The sequence below is a fragment of the Canis lupus genome, chromosome 18, assembly GCF_011100685.1.
Source record: "Canis lupus familiaris isolate Mischka breed German Shepherd chromosome 18, alternate assembly UU_Cfam_GSD_1.0, whole genome shotgun sequence".
In the NCBI taxonomy this organism is placed as follows: Eukaryota; Metazoa; Chordata; class Mammalia; order Carnivora; family Canidae; genus Canis; species Canis lupus.
In genome coordinates this window covers 12,964,051-12,981,298 of record NC_049239.1, presented here as the reverse complement: position 1 = coordinate 12,981,298, position 17,248 = coordinate 12,964,051, and the positions used below count along the sequence as shown (strand labels likewise).

At 44.8% G+C, this 17,248-nt stretch overlaps 1 protein-coding gene across 1 annotated transcript in view; it reads left to right on the top strand.

The window, feature by feature from the left end:
• Positions 1–10,147: 10,147 nt before the first annotated feature.
• DLD (dihydrolipoamide dehydrogenase) overlaps positions 10,148–17,248 on the top strand; it is a 31,295-nt gene continuing 24,194 nt past the window's right edge. The window contains 2 exon segments of the mRNA NM_001003294.1: positions 10,148–10,200; positions 11,853–11,931. Of these exon segments, the coding sequence (NP_001003294.1) occupies positions 10,162–10,200; positions 11,853–11,931 (118 nt within the window). The 5' untranslated portion in view covers positions 10,148–10,161.

Genomic DNA, 17,248 nt, shown 5'->3' with positions numbered 1-17,248 from the left:
TAAACTCAACACCAAAGAAACAAACAATCCAATCATGAAATGGGCAAAAGACATGAACAGAAATCTCACAGAGGAAGACATAGACATGGCCAACATGCATATGAGAAAATGCTCTGCATCACTTGCCATCAGGGAAATACAAATCAAAACCACAATGAGATACCACCTCACACCAGTGAGAATGGGGCAAATTAAGAAGGCAGGAAACAACAAATGTTGGAGAGGATGCGGAGAAAAGGGAACCCTCTTACACTGTTGGTGGGAATGTGAACTGGTGCAGCCACTCTGGAAAACTGTGTGGAGGTTCCTCAAACAGTTAAAAATATACCTGCCCTACGACCCAGCAATTGCACTGTTGGGGATTTACCCCAAAGATACAAATGCAATGAAACGCAGGGACACCTGCACCCCGATGTTTATAGCAGCAATGGCCATGATAGCCAAACTGTGGAAGGAGCCTCGGTGTCCAACGAAAGATGAATGGATAAAGAAGATGTGGTTTATGTATACGATGGAATATTACTCAGCTATTAGAAACGACAAATACCCACCATTTGCTTCAACGTGGATGGAACTGGAGGGTATTATGCTGAGTGAAGTAAGTCAGTCGGAGAAGGACAAACATTATATGTTCTCATTCATTTGGGGAATATAAATAATAGTGAAAGGGAATATAAGGGAAGGGAGAAGAAATGTGTGGGAAATATCAGAAAGGGAGACAGAACGTAAAGACTGCTAACTCTGGGAAACGAACTAGGGGTGGTAGAAGGGGAGGAGGGCGGGGGGTGGGAGTGAATGGGTGACGGCACTGGGGGTTATTCTGTATGTTAGTAAATTGAACAATAAAAAATAAATTAAAAAAATAAATAAAATAAAATAAAATATTCAAAAAAAATTTTATTTTTCACATGAAATTTTTTTTTAAAATTTTTATTTATTTATGATAGGCACACAGTGAGAGAGAGAGAGGCAGAGACACAGGCAGAGGGAGAAGCAGGCTCCATGCACCGGGAGCCCGACGTGGGATTCGATCCCGGGTCTCCAGAATCGCGCCCTGGGCCAAAGGCAGGCGCCAAACCGCTGCGCCACCCAGGGATCCCGCACATGAAATTTTAAATGTTAGTATCCACACTTTTAATAGTCAAAAGAAACAGAAGAAATGAAACTTAATGTATTTTATTTAACCCAGCATATCCAAACTATTATCACTTAATCAATATAAAATATTAATAATGAAATGTTTTCACATACTTTACACTAAGTTTCTAAAATTAGCATTTTAGCAAGGCTTCCAAGTGATGATGTGTGTGGGGGTGGGGGGGGAGTATCTCTGAAATGAACTTTTGAGAGACACTGTCCTACAGGCTTTTTTTTTTTTTTTTTTGGCTCTTTTCTTTCTTCTGTGTTCCCCAAATCATATTTGCAGTGGTGGGAGTACTGAGTGATTTTCTGAAATATATTTTAGCAATTAATAATGGAAGTCAATGTTGTTTCTTGTTAGATCAAGGTTAGGCTTAATATTTAATTCTGCTTGCATGTTGCTGCCACCTGTTGGTTATAACATGTATAGCAGCCACATAAACAACAGGACAGGTTTGGGTCGTTTGTGAGCACTTAACATTTCCAGCAACACATCTCTTCAACTGTACCTTGAGATAACTTTCCTTTGGAATTCCCATTCATGCCAAAGCACGGAAAGCCTTAATAGTTTGTATTATGGATTCTCATACTTACATTTACCAGATGACTTTTTTTTTTCCCTAATTGCAGTACACAGATTTCTACCCTCTTAAAACCTGTGTTATCTATATGGAAAATCTTTATCTTTTAGAGATACATATTGAAATTGTTGCAGAATGAAATAATGTTATCACTGGGTTTTACTTTAAAAGTGAAACAGGGGAGGGGTCCCTGGGTGGCTTAGTTGGTTAAGTATTCATATCTTGATTTTGGCTCGGGTCATGATCTCAGGGTCATGAGATCCAGCCCCATGTCCAACTCTGAGCTGAGAATGGAGCCTGCTTGAGATTCTTTTTCTCCCTCTGCCCCTTCCCTGTGCTCCTGTGCATGTGTGCTATCCCCTCTCATAGATAGATAAAAAATAAATGGATGGATGAATAAATTAATAAAACAGGATAAAAAAGTGGGTGGTGATCTACATGAAAAAATATTGGTGATGAGCTGATAATTGTTGAAGCTGGTGATGGATAAATGGGATTCATTATGCAATGTTTATTTTATATGTGCTGAAAATTTCTCATGGAAATTAAAAAGAGTAACAAGGTTTTCTGTTTCTCATGGCATTGTATATACAGTGTCAGACATACCATGGCTACTGCTTGATTTGTCGATTAATTTGGTACCATGGGATATAACTTTGGCATTTTTAGGAGAAAGTTATTGTCTTTTTAATTTTTATTATTTTTTTAAATTTTTATTTATTTATGATAGTCACACACACAGAGAGAGAGAGGCAGAGACACAGGCAGAGGGAGAAGCAGGCTCCATGCACCGGGAGCCCGACGTGGGATTCGATCCCGGGTCTCCAGGATCGCGCCCTGGGCCAAAGGCAGGCGCCAAACCGCTGTGCCACCCAGGGATCCCCTATTGTCTTTTTTTAAAAAAAGATGAACTTAAATAATTGGCTGCACATGTTTCCAGAAAAATGTTACATGGGAGCATGTTTTGGCTTAACAACTAAGAATCATTTTGTCAGAAAAATGATAAAGTGAACACCATCAGCACAGGGAAAATTTGCAATTCTTTAAGAGATGCAGAAAGAATGAATGGCTGAGATGTGACTGAGCATCTTTCATCCTTGGGTCTAGTAAACAAAGGAAGAAAATACCTATTTGGCCTGTGGACAGTAATCCAAAAAATGCCTAATTTGTACAGATGATGATTACATTCTTTCGTGTATCAGAAAACCTGCTTAATCACAGGGATGGCTATATTTCCACAGTAGTTACATCTCCCACAGACACTGCTCATCTAATCCCATTACATCAAGTTCATTCATTAACCCATTCCTCTGTCCCTCCTGTCCCTCTGTCCCTCCTGTCCCTCTGTCCCTCCTCCTTGTCAAGAACAAGGGCTAGTTCCTCCCTGCTTAATAAATTTTCTAACACGCCACCACAATTTTCTCCTCCATTATTTCTAGCTCTGTTAATCCTCGCATATAGCAAAACCTCACCTCAACAGGTATTTATTTAAGCATTTGGTTATTTGCATTCTTTTTCTTTCAATGTCTTTTTTTTTTAAAGATTTCATTCATTCATTCATTCATTCATTCATTTATGAGAGACACACAGAGAGAGGCAGAGACACAGGCAGAGGGAGAAGCAGGATCCCCTGGGGAAGCCCAACGAGGAACTCTGATGGGATCACAACAAGAGCGGAAGGCAGATGCTCAACCACTGAGCCACCCCGGTGTTCCTTTCTTTCAATTTCTTAATGGCTAGGATGAACTCAATTGGAAAAGTTAAATCAAATATGCCACATAAAATAAAGCAAAGGGTATTTCCAACTCATCTCTCTTCAAGTACCATTTCCACTTGAAGGGGTTTAAATTCTGTGAGAACGAAGACTGTGAAGAGGAAATACTCCATAAGCTGGCAGAAAGTGGCTTTGAGAGATACACTCCAATTATTGTTATCTTACTCTCAGCAAGAGAGAAACGGACAGAAACAGAGAGCCACAGAAAGAGGAAGAGCAGGAGAGGGAGAAAGGATGATGTCTAGGCAGCTACAGAGTGGAGAAGCATCAGAAATTTTTCAACTGGTTGAACAGGTCAACAATATAATTGTGTGGTTCAAATCCAAAACCATGGTTACAAGTAGAAAATCCCTTAATGAAAACAGTAATGGGCTTGGGACCAGGAACCCTGGATAGGAGTTCTGCCTAAATTACTTTGTAGATCTTTGGGCTTAGACAAGTAACTCCTTCATGTCTCAAAAGCAGGGATCTTTTCTTTATTGTCTGAAATAATGACACTAATGCTACGATGTCGGGCTTGCTTATGTAGACCGGTGCTAGTGTGTGTGTTTCGGAATCTCATACACGGTAAAATGCGTCATATAGCCACTCTTACAGATCCTTCAAGATTCACACTTCATAACCACCACCTTAATCCCTTTTATGGAAAATGGACCTGCAGACACTCAAGTCAATTGACTCCAAATGTATTTTGAATGTGAATTCAACAGACTGGCTTGATAAGTACCCCAGCATGTGACACCAGTGTGATAGTAATTTCCCATTCTAAGGACCTACTATGTGCCAGGTGCATTATTGAAGTTTTTTTTAAAATCCTTTTAACTATCTTCAATTCTATTTCACAGTCAAGGAAACAGAGAGATTAGCAAATTTGTCCAAGGGCACAAGCAAAATGAATTATAGGATTCATGACCTGAAAGCGTGTGTGCTCTCCACCACACCGTAAATTACTATGCTTTCCTACCATTTTTTCCTATTTGCCCGGATATCTCCATGCCTAAGAAATCATGTTCTACTTGCTTTTCCTCTCCACTCTGTCAATATCCCACCCACCTTCAAAGACCAGTTGAAGTAATATCTTGCATGAAGATTTCCCTCGGGTCCTCAGCCCGTTGTGATCTTTCTACCTCCACATCCCTGTAGCTCTTTTTTCTTCTGCTTCCTTTCATGTATTCCGTAATGCTTTTGGAGTGCCTATTATGTGCAAGTCACCATACTAGGCTTTGCGGATCTATCAGTGAACGAAACAGATAGAAATCTTAGCCCTCAGGGAGCTTAGATCCTTGTGGCAGCAGAAAGCTTTACAAAATGAACAGAAAATAATTCCACGGTGTGCTGGAAGATGGTTAGTGCCATGGAAAAAAATGAAGTGAGAGCAGGGAGGAGAAAAGAGGGCGAAAGGCAGAGCTGGTTACTTATTCGGGAGTCAGGACAGACCTTGCAGAGAAAGTGACTTTCGAGTAAGGACATTGCCTGATCTCCTCAACCAGACTGTGAGCTTCCCGAGATTGGGGAAATTTTAATAATGTGCCTGCCTTCCTTTCAGTGTCCTGCGCAAAATTCTGTACCTTGTTAGGTGCACACAACACTTGGTGCTTGTTGCTTTATTGATTCCGCACACCAGTGCCCTAGTATCTTCCTGTTTAGGATCATTTTGAAGCATTAATGGTCAACCCCTCCAGTCCTATCCCACCACGTACATCTTCCGTTTTTGGAGTTTCCAGCTTTTTCAGAACAAGGGCCGAGTGAAGGACATGAGAGAACACTGCCCCCTTCTGGGCAGGTGGTATAGCAGCTTTAGACCCAATTATTTTCCAGGGTACCTACCCTGCCCCTGCTAACTACCCTGCAACTCATTATTTCCTACTCAATCAACCATGAGGGCTTAGAGTAGCAGTCTGATAAAATTTGGTGGTTGCTGTTTAAGCATCATCTAAGTAAATAAAATTAGGGGGAAAAGATGATTACTAAATGAAACACAGTTATTTCCTCAATGAAATCACAAAATCTCCAAAGGAGAGGGCTGTGTGGCAGTGACTCTGAGACAATTTGAGTTGGTTAGTCTCACAAATGGGGAAAGAAAGCACTAAGGAACTCTGTTCCTTACCAATTAGTATGGTGTCTGGCACGAATGGATGTAGCATAGAACTGGGTGAGCAAGAGCACACTGGAGTTTGTCATTTATTGATTGCAGGACGTTAGCTTCATTATTTAAAAGCTCTGAGCTTCTGTTACCTTCCCTAAAAACTGAGGTTAATAATACTTGTTTTGCAGTGCTATAAGATTAAAAAAAAATGGTTCATTTGAAGTGTGTGGCACACAGTAGTTTTTCAATATGCGGTAGTGTCCCAATCTTGAGTCTGGGTTGTAAGTAATCTCAGAAATAATCTCTGGTTCATTTTTGCAAAGAGGAATTTATAGGGCAGGCTGAGAGCCACAGAACCAATGTAGAGTTTTGAGAAGCCAGGGAGCTAGATGGCTCCAAATGAGATTTTCCACAGGAAGGCTCTGAACGGGACACTGCCATTGCCACTACCGACCACTGACACTGGAGTCACGGCAGCTGCCAGCAGTGAATCCCAAATTGTCAGTGTCATTGTGCCATGACTTTTGACCCAAGTCCTGGTGGGAGCATTGGACTGGCTTAGGTTCTGTGCCTGCTGTACCTGCTAGGGGCCGAGGAGAGACAGGGGTGGCCACTTGGGCTTCCTAGTGGAGTCTGGTCTCACACTGTGGTCCTTCAAACGTAAAAAGGGGATTCCAATAAACAACACCAAAGTAAGAAACCTCTACTACAGATAGCTTCTGTGACTATTCCGTGTTTCCCTATAAGCCAATTCTTAGCAACTCAGTGGAACAGCTTTATAGCTAGAAGGGATCCTGTAGCCCCCATTTTAAAGTTTGGGAAACCAAGGTCCCAAGAGACAACATACGCTAAATAATACAGAAAGTGAAGAGAAGAGCAGTTACATCCAGAACTTAGGTCCCCTCATTGTCAGCCCAGTTCCCTTCACAACATTCTCTCCTATCAGTCAAACGAGCATGACGGTAAGGCTGCCAGGAATGCTTCTCGTTGGTTGGATCTTAGCTCAAGTATCACTTTATCAGGATTGACATCTGTCTCCAACTTGTCCAACTAGTTCAAATCCTTAGATTACTGTAGCACTTCTCATAATTACACTCCTCTGTTTTATAACAATGGTATGTAGTGGATGCTATATCCCCACTAGGAGGTAAACTGGTTCTGGGTTTTGTTCTGGGTTGCTTCCCCAGCGTTTAGTACAACCACCCAGCACAGAGTGGACCCTCAGTGATTATTAAATCAGTGAAGAAGAGGATGCATAAAGAGAGCTTGTGGACCATAAGGACATTCAGGTTATTATTAGAGTTGTTACTACTTATTGCATTGGTTGCTACTCAAGGTGAATGGCCAGGTGGAAGTCTTGGACTTCTCATCCATTTGGGCTCCTCTTTTTCTGCCTATGCCCTTCACTGGATGTTCACTTGTCATCCACTCTGCTCTATCCCTCCCCCACCTCATCCCAGGTCTGCTCAGTAGGGGAAGGTTCCAGAATAATCCCTCCAACCACTTGAGGATCCTATTTCTTTTGCCAACCATTTGGAAGGTCCACTGATAAACCAGTCTGAAGGTCTGGGGGGAAAATTAAGTGGAGAAATGATGGAAAGCCTCTAGCGCAGGGTTTAGGACATCTGCCCAACAGATGTTGATTCCCTTACTCTCTTTTCCCTAAGGGGAGAATTGTAGCCAGCAACCAAGAACTTATTCTAACAGAGAATGTTTGGAAAAGGAACAATAGAAATGAATCCCTTAATGGGAAACTTTCAGGCCAGGAATTAGGGTAGCGGTTGGGTGGAGCAGAACTATTTTAGGACAAGGGCCAGTTAAGGATCCCTTAAATCCCACTGTGTAGTAATCACCAGTTCTGCCTTTGAGGCAGTTTAGAGGAGAGTGGCATTATTCATGGGATTCTACTTGTGCAACAGCCTCTTCTAGAGGGCCACAATGCTCAAAGAAGAGTAATTCAACAAATAGTAATTGGGACTTGCCTCGTGCTGGGCACCGTATTTAGTGTAAATCATCTCTGTGACAGCTCCTTCTCACTATCCCTCAGAAGCTCTCTCTAAAGGGTTACCTTTGAGAATGTATCTAAGTGTCCATCACCATCCACAGGCCAGCAAACTTTCATATCCATGCCTAGAGTTTCTAAGTTCTAGACTGTGTTTCCAGTAACTATTGAAGATCTCAAATGGGCTGTCTAGCCGGCATCTCAAATTCAAAGAACTTGACTCGTTATCTTCTCCCCAAAGCCATTCTTTTTTCTGTGTTGCCTGTTTCTGTATTGGTTTCGCTTGCTACCCAGTCATCCAAGCTGGAAATCTGGGGAGCCGTCCTCCATGTTTCTCTCACTCTCATATTCAGAGTTGATGGAATTTGGGGAATATAGCTGATCTTATTGGCGCCTCACCTGTATCTTTTTAGTACTCACCTTTCCTCTGCAAGCTCATTTATAAGCCTTCTTATTGCAGGCACCAGAGACTTTGCCCAAGACTTCTCTGGCGGCTGTGGCTCATTCAGCTCACGTATGGGACGAGCCAGAAGGGCCAGGGAATTAAACGTCCCAGCTGCTGTCCTCAGCTAACGACTGATGGAAGCCTGCTGGGTGTATTTTGAGTAGGATGACTCTGAAGCACGTTCTACGTCATCTCCCAGAGGTTTCCAGCGAGTCTGAGCACCACTTTTTCAGTGGTAATCTGATACTCCATGTATCTGAAATACTTACCATCCCTTTTTCATTCCCTACTGATGCTTGCTTGGATCACCTCTCAGACAAACTGCACTCAAATGCTTGTCTCTGGGCCTGCTTCTAGGGGCGGTCAATTGAACCGGTGACCCATTAGGTAATGGGCTACAGGCAGGATTTGAGAATGGCTACACAATTTTTACTAGGGATGACTGGCTATTTGGAGGTATCGTCAAGTCACAGATATGAAGGAGAAAAATACGTTTTTTTTTTTTTTTAAATAAAATATTGGATAGTTGAAACGGAGGTGCTGGCAGGGTCACCCAGCTGGATGTGCTCAGTAGACAATTAAAAATATGGAATTAGGGCAGCCCGGGTGGCTCAGCTGGTTTAGCACCTGCCTCCGGCTCAGGCTGTGACCCTGGAGTCCCAGGATCGAGTCCCACATCGAGCTCCCTGCATGGAGCCTGCTTCTCCCTCTGCCTGTGTTTCTTATGAATGAAGTTTTAAAAATCTTTTAAAAAATATGGAATTAGGGAATCCCTGGGTGGCTCAGCGGTTTCGCGCCTGCCTTCAGTCCAGGCATGATCCTGGAGTCCCGGGATCGAGTCCCGCATCGGGCTCCCTGCATGGAGCCTGCTTCTGTCTCTGTGTCTATCATGAATAAATAAACAAAATCTTTAAAAAAAAAAAGAAAAAAAATATGGAATTAGGGCAGCCCCTGTGGCTCAGCTGGTTTAGCACCTGCCTTCGGCCCAGGGCCTGATCCTGGGGACCGGGGATGGGGTCCCGCATCGGGCTCCCTGCGTGCAGCGTGCTTCTCCCTCTGCCCTCTCTCTGTGTGTCTCTCATGAATAAATAAATAAATAAAAGTAAAAGAATATATGGTATTAGAGTCGGGGAGAGAAGTACAGACTGGACCTAGGGATCTGGGGGCTACCAGTGTATGAAGGCAGGTACCAAAGCCACGAAAATGGCCAAAACGCTACGTAGAGAAAAAAGGACGACTCTGGGTGACAAGTTGCAGCCTCTTCAACAAACACGAGGCATCATCCGTGTCTTCTCCCCGCAGGCTGAGCGCAGGTGGCTACGGGCTCCCTTCTCACTACGTGTAACCCACAGAGCCCAGCACACTGCCCCGCGGGGAAACCTCAAGAAACGTGGAATGAAGTTTTATCCGCAGTGTCCGGTTCCCGCAAAGCGAGTGCCGTCGGACCTTAGGCCTCGGTGCTCGGTGTCGACGACGAGGACTCTCCCCGGGTCTCTGCGGGGGGCCTTCCACCCCGCCCGTCGCCCCTCGCACCCCACTTCGCTCTAACGGAGGAGACAGCGCGTTTTCCGCGTCTGGCCAGTTCTCTTACTCAGAGGCGGTCGCTGGTGACGCCACGCCTGCGGACCCGTCCCTCACGCAGCATTTGCTTTGGGGGGAAGGTGACCAAGCCGTCGTGCTTCCTCGGCGGAATCCACCTCTCAGGGCCTCCCCCGGGAGCTGGCGCCGCTCGTAACGGCTCACGCGCTTGCGGCGAAGCGGGAGGACGCCCGCGAAGCGCCCGCCGAGCTCACTTTCCGCAGCCGGCACGCCGCGAACGCCCGGCCGCCCCACCCCGCCCTCAAGTACGCCGAGATCACGTTACAAGCCCGCGGCTCCGGTGCCACCGGGAGAACGGCACCGCCAGCCCCCGCCGCCGGAAAGCACCACGCCCCTTACGACAGTGCACGACTCCGCGCCTGCCGGGAACGCCCCCCGTCGCGTGCGCCCCGAGCGCGCGGGCCAATCGCGCTGCTCCCCGGCCCGTGACGTCAGCGGCGCTCGTGCATGCGCAGGGCGGGGAGACCTTGGCGAGACGGCGGAGGCGCTTAGCGGACGGGGAGGCGTCGGCGGAGGGGGAAGCGGGGCGGCGAGATGCAGAGCTGGAGTCGCGTGTACTGCTCCCTGGCCAAGGTGAGGCCCGCCCGGGAGGCGTCGTGCGCAGCCCGGGGGCCCGCTGGCGGCGCCCGGGACGCGGGCCGTCCGGCCGGGACCACCCGCGCGCGGCCCCGCCCCTGCGGGACTCGGGCCCGGGCGGCGGCGGGAGCGGAGGCGCCCCGCGGGCTGGGAGCCGCCGGCGGCCTGCGCGCGGGGGCCTGCGGGTCACGCACCGGCCTCCCGGTTGGCCGAGGAAGTCCAGCCCCGCAGCCGCCCGCTCTGGGTCTTCCCATCCCTCCTCCCGATCCTGGTCCCAAGCCCCAGAGTGGCGGCAGCGGGCAGGTCACCTGGGGGCCGCCCCTGGGAGCACCGGACGCGGTCAGCTCCGACAGGTGGCCCTAGGAACTCCCCAGAGGCCTCTTCATTGTTCGCAGCTGCAAGCCACCGTTGCCGCCGCCGCCTCCTTTTTTTCCGTTGCAACACCTCGTTAGGGCCAGCTTTTGCTTTTCTTTTCTTTTAAAGATTTATTCATGATAGACATAGAGAGGCAGAGACACAGGCAGAGGGAGAAGCAGACTCCATGCAGTGAGCTGGACGTGGGACTCGATCCTGGGTCTCCAGGATCACGCCCTGGGCCGAAGGCAGGCGCTAAACCGCCGAGCCCCCCCCCCCCCCCCCCCCGCCTCCGCCCGCCAGGGATCCCCAAGCTTTCACTTTTCGCCTACGTGCCGAATACAGCCCGGTTGTACGTAGGTGGGATCGTGGCTGGGTCCTCACTCCAGTGATGGAGACCTTAAAGGTGACCGTGAGTGATCAAACTCGTCCTTGACCCTGAGACGGGTAATCCGTGTACCTGAGAGTTAGCGTAACCCCGGGAGGAGGCTTTCTTCTAGGCAGAGGCAGAGCTGGGGGGCTAGAAGGTAGGACTGACGTTGTGTCCGCTCCTCTTTGGCCCGCTGTCCTGATCTCAGGTGCCTCGAGTTGCCTTGGACAAGAGAAGGTTGCTACCTGAGCGTGGGTTTCGTCACTGCCTCCCATATTCCTACCGTGATAAGAGCTGTTTTGCTTTGTTTCTTCCTGCTTTACGGTTCTTAGGAAAGAGTGGACGGTTGATATAAACGGTTGGGATTATGATGCACTTTGTGAAACCATAGTAGCTCTCGAGCGTCAGTAACAGTGCATTTTCCTAAGTTACCTTCTCTGGTTTTCTGTTCCTAATTAAACCGTTCAGGAGCATCTTCAGAGATTTTGTACCTGGTAGTTTGAGGTCGGAAACAAGAATTAGAAGCGGAGGATTGCAATAGTAAAGATTATCGAGGACTTAAGTTGGAACCTAAAGAGCATTCGTTGTGACATTAAAATGATCCCTGGCACCAAAAATTAGCCATGCTTTCTGAAAATGTAAGAAACCGTAACACCACTGAATAACACTTTTTTATTGGCCTTTAGCCCATATTTATATGAGATGGTTCGTTGAATATTCATAACGAACAGCTGTGGTGAGCGGAGGTTGAAAATCTAAATAATTACTCTTACGAAAGAGGAGAAATTGATACATAACCTCTGTGGAGCAATGGGAGATATATAAATAAGTGCTTGACACATTTGCTCCAAGTCATTACGTTTTCATTGGCCTTCAGTAGTCCTGTTTTGAATTCGTATTTTACATGACATTTTCTTTTTTCCAGAGAGGCCATTTCAGTCGAATATCTCATGGCTTACAGGCAGTTTCTGCAGTGCCTCTGAGAACTTACGCAGATCAACCAAGTGAGTACTTACTCAAATAGTTTTTCCTTAGATTAGTTCACAGTTCCTTTGTGTTTACATGTAAAAGCAAGTGATTATTAGAGTAATAATAATTTGTCATAGAATTCATTTGTTCTTATGTCTATTATTCACTTAAGTGTTTATTGAGCACCTAGTGTGTCTAGGTGGTGAACTGGGCAAAGCCCTGCTCTCGGAACTGACAGTCCAGTGGTAAAAACAACAACCTCAAAAAAACAAACAAAAAAAACCAAACAATCCTCAAGTAACAGGTAAGTATTTTGTGTAGTGATTGAAAATTAAAAAGCAGGTAATTGGGAGGAAAAAAGTATTGTAGGTAGGGTATCAGGGCTTTTCTAAGGAGGTGATGTCTTGGTGAAGAGAGGAATTGAGATTATTTCAGGCAGAGGAAAACAGCAGTGTTACGGGTCTGAGGTGAGAATTAGCTTATCAGGTTTAAGGCATCGCAAGAAGGCTGGTGTGGCTGGAGAGGACACCCATGGATGTGAGATCAGAGAGGTAGGCAGGGATCACATCATGGCGGGCTGTGGAAGTCAGGTGAAGGAGTTTGGATTTTACTCCCAAGAGTGATGGAAAACCACTGAAGGGTTTTGAGCAGGAAGTAATTTTAACGTTTACATTAAAAAAGTTAATTCTGGGAACGCCTGGGTGGCTCAGGATTGAGCATCTGCCTTCGGCTAGGGTGTGTCCCAGTCCTGGGATCAAGTCCTGCATCGGGCTCCCTGCAGGGAACCTGCTTCTCCCTCTGCCTGTCTCTGCCTCTCTCTGTGTCTCTCATGAATAAATAAATAAAATCTTTAAAAAAAAAAAAGTTAATTCTGTCCACTAGGTAAGATTGAGCGTGTTGGTTGTTTGACGCTGTTTAGAATCTGAGATGACTCTTTAGACATCCTGATTGAAAATTTTTTTTTTAAATTTTTTTTTAATTTTTATTTATTTGTGATAGTCACAGAGAGAGAGAGGCAGAGACACAGGCAGAGGGAGAAGCAGGCTCCATGCACCGGGAGCCCGACGTGGGATTCGATCCCGGGTCTCCAGGATCGCGCCCTGGGCCAAAGGCAGGCGCCAAACCGCTGCGCCACCCAGGGATCCCCTGATTGAAAATTTTGATGGGCTTGTGAAAAATAGGTTTTGAAGACTAGGAGGATGTACCCTGAATGGAAGCTGTGAAATGTGGGTATTTTATTCTGCTTCTTTGAAAATAATTTTGAAGTTTCTATAAAGGATATATATTTTGTTTTTTAAAACAGGAAATTAATGAACTTGTAGTAAGGTATTTTGACCTCCCAGTACCAAGAGGATTAATTATTTGAAATCATCTGTTTTGAAATTTACTGGAATCACCCGTAGGATTATAACTAAAGTAGCATGTGGTATCTCAAAACTTCTTTGTAGAAACCATCAGCTAGGAGAAACTGTGACCAGTAGTCTCCCTGCATTTTCTGAAATAATTTTATCTTGTACCTTAATGGCTGTCAAACTAGTATCATCTGGGATATTTTATTCCCAGAAGAAAGAGTAGTAGGACGATTACTGTCACCAGTGACCAACAGTGAATGATTACCTAGCTTTGAAAAGGGCAAGAAATCCTTTGAAAAATACTAATGTGATGGTGGGGTAAAAAATTGGATCCATTATACCCCCTCCCCTTTTTTTTAATGTTTCATATTTGTTTACAAAGGAAATTTTTTTTTAAATTTATTTGAGAGACGAAGAGGGAGAGAGATTCTGAAGCAGACTCTGCACTGAGTGCCGAGCCTGACATGGAGCTCGATTTCATGACATCGAGATCATGACCTGAGTTGAAAGCAAGAGTCTGAGAGGCCTAACTGAGTCACCCAGGGTGCCCCCCGCCATTATACATTATACTCTTTTTTTTTTTCTTTTTCAGTTTTATTGGGATATACTCGGCATACAGTTTGTTAAATGGGAAGAGCACTCGTTAACTAAAGCAACAGGAGAAATGCTAGATTTTCATTTCCAAAATATGCAGTTAAAGATGTTGTGGCTAATTCTTCACCTTTGGGATTGGATTGATCAACAAAGATTTATGCAGTGTCTTCTATTGCTGGGTAGTCTTTGAGCAGGATCTTAGATTTTAATGGAATGATAGTAACTAAGGGCTCATGAGTCAAATGGTTTAGTGAATCCTTGATATTGAATAAATTATAAATCCCTTAGTAGCCATGTTAATACAGTATGCAAAGGCTTTGATTGGGTGAAGTAACAAGCATTGTGTGTTCATATTTATACTTATCTGAAGTATTTTTTTTAAGGATTTTATTTATTTTGGAGAGTGTGTGCAAGCATGCAAGAAGGGGGGAGGGGGGCGGAGCCGATCAAGTAGACTCTGAACTCCATGTGGAGTGGGACACCACGCTTAAAACACACAGCCCTAAGACGACCTGAGCTGAAATCAAGAGGTAGACACTTTTTTTTTTAAGATTTTATTTATTTACTCATGAGAGAGACAGAGAGAGAGGCAGAGACACTGGCAGAGGGAGAAGCAGGCTCCATGCGGGGAGCCCGATGTGGGACTCGATCCCCGGATTCTAGGATCACTTCCTGAGCCAAGGCAGACACTAAACTGCTGAGCCACCCAGGGATCCCTCGAGAAGTAGACACTTAATCAGCTGAGCCACTCAGGTGCCCCTGAGGTATTTATTTAATGGCTGTCTTTTCCTCAGGTATTTACATTTCATTAGGGCAGGGACTGTGATTGTTTAGTGCCCACAGAAGTACAGTAGGTCCTCAGTACATATTTGTTGACTAGATAAACCCCGGAACCATGTTTGGTTTAGTTACTGCTTTACCACAAGCATCCAGTATGGTGCCTGGTATAAAGTAAGTATCCAGCAACAACAGTAATAGTACTAACTGATCCCTGAGGGCTTACTCTGTCTCCAGTAGTCTTTAATCCTTGTTGCCATCTTAAAAGACACATATGGCTCATTTCCCCATTTTATAAGGGGAGGAGCTGAGTCAAGAGAGGTCCAACTAGGAAATGACAGAACTGGGAAAATTCTTCTGACCCGAGAACCGATACCTTTAATTTCTGTTCTGTTCGGGCTGCTTCCACTGAGTACTGATTGATCAGACCACCTTGAGAGGAGTTCAAAGTTTATTATATATAAACAGTCCCTATTAAAACATCTGGAAAATGTTTGAATATGTAAATGAGTGAAGTTCATCAAAATTTGAAGAGTAATGTGTGTTTTTGTTGATAGGACCTTCCATTTCATGACAGGAATGGACTCACAGCACTTAATCGCTCACATTTGCTACCTTCATTCATTTATTCGGCAGATATGGAGTATGTACTTTGTGCTAGTTACTGGGCTGGTTGCTGGGATATAGCAGTGAACAAGTCAAACAAGATGCAGCTTTTGTAGAATTTGTCGTCCATTTTGGGAAGACAGACACCCAATAAGTAATTGTGATAGAGACTCCACAGGCTAAGCAGAGGGAGCTATGAAATGTGTATATGGATAGTTCTCTCCTAAGGAAATGTTATACCTGAAAAGGGTTGGGGTGCGAGTGGTCTGGGTGGAGGTGTTCCAGGTAGAAGGAACACCATGTGGGAGTATTTTGATGTGAGGAGGAGCGTAGTGCCTTTGAGGAGCCTGAAAAGGGTCAAGTGTGGCTGATGTGTGTTGAAGATGGAGTTGACCATCTCTGCAGATCATGAAAGACCCTAACTCTTTATTTTAAGGGCAGTTGGAAGTCATTGAAATGGTTTAAGCAGATATGATTTGTTTTTAAAGCTTATTCTGGTTGCAGATGGGGGTTTTTATTATAATGCTTTTGCTGTTTCTTACTAGATTATAAGAACCAAGGCTGTGTTATTTATAGGTATCCCTTGACCTTAGAGTAGCATCTAACGTGAAATGCATGCCGTCAGCATTTGTTTCTAGGTGATTGGAACAGAATATACATGGGTAGACCAGTGTAATTCTGTGAGTGTAAGCTAACAGTAATTCACTGTTTCTGAAGCGTAAACTGCTTAGTATTGATGCTGCATGAGCAGAATGTGGTGGGTGATGAGGGTGGAGAAGAGATTTGGATGCTGTATTTAGGAGCTTGGATTTTATCCAACAAGAGATAGGGAAACCTTCCTTAGCACCTGGCACTGTTGTTGTTACTTAATAAATGTTTGTTGAATGGAAAAAAAAAAGGGGGGGGGTGTGGAGGGAACCAGTGTAGGAGGAGACCGTAATGTCTGAGTCGGACTTTAGTGAAAGAACGCTGGCATAGCCGTGTGTAGGGTGGAAATGAGATTGGAGGCCGTGAGAGTGAGAGGTGGATCTGAGAAGGAAAGAAACATTTGAGTGTCTCATGTACCTGTCTTGACATACATTATCTCTGACTTCACAACCCTGGGATGTAGGTGGTATTATATTTCTCCCTTATGGATTAGGGGGGATGTCGGGTTACCATCAGAAAGTAAAGTATTAGAATTCAAGATTTTAAAAGCTGAGTGGTTTGGGGTGATGACAAATATGGGGTGTGACTATGGAAGAGTCACTACAATAGGGAGGAGATTAAGGCCATTGAAAATTTAAAACAGCCCCCTCACCCCCAACAACAATTAAACCTTACCAAGTAACTCTTAGACTCATGTAATGAATTTGGTAATTAATGATTACTGCTTTATGATATCTCTTATTCTTTTTTTTTTTTTTTTTTTTTAATTTTAAGAATAAGCTTGCTTTATCAATATGTGCCTGTTTTCCCTTACTCTAAGGTCAGGCTATTGAAGGCAGTGGCTTCCATATAGGGTAGGTATTCATAAATATTTGTTGCTTTCATTATGATAATGAAGGAGCTTCTTGTCATTTTAATTTTTTTTTTTTTTTTTTTTTTTTTTATTTATGATAGTCACAGAGAGAGAGAGAGAGAGGCAGAGACACAGGCAGAGGGAGAAGCAGGCTCCATGCACCGGGAGCCCGATGTGGGATTCGATCCCGGATCTCCAGGATCGCGCCCTGGGCCAAAGGCAGGCGCCAAACCGCTGCGCCACCCAGGGATCCCAACTTCTTGTCATTTTAGTTGTAGTTCCTGATTGCCCTGGAGATTATGGAATCATCTGAGTGTTTTGGGTGACATTAGAACTGAAAGGTGTAGGAGCAAAGGCTTCAGAATAGAAGGAACTTGCTTTGAAACCTGGCTACATCACTTTCTAGTTGGACAGCCTTAGCAGGTTAGTTACTCTTAGCCTTATTTTCTCCCTGTGAAATGGAGGTATAATAGTTGTGTCATAAAGACAAGAGGAGGCTTAAATAAGACAACATGAAACATT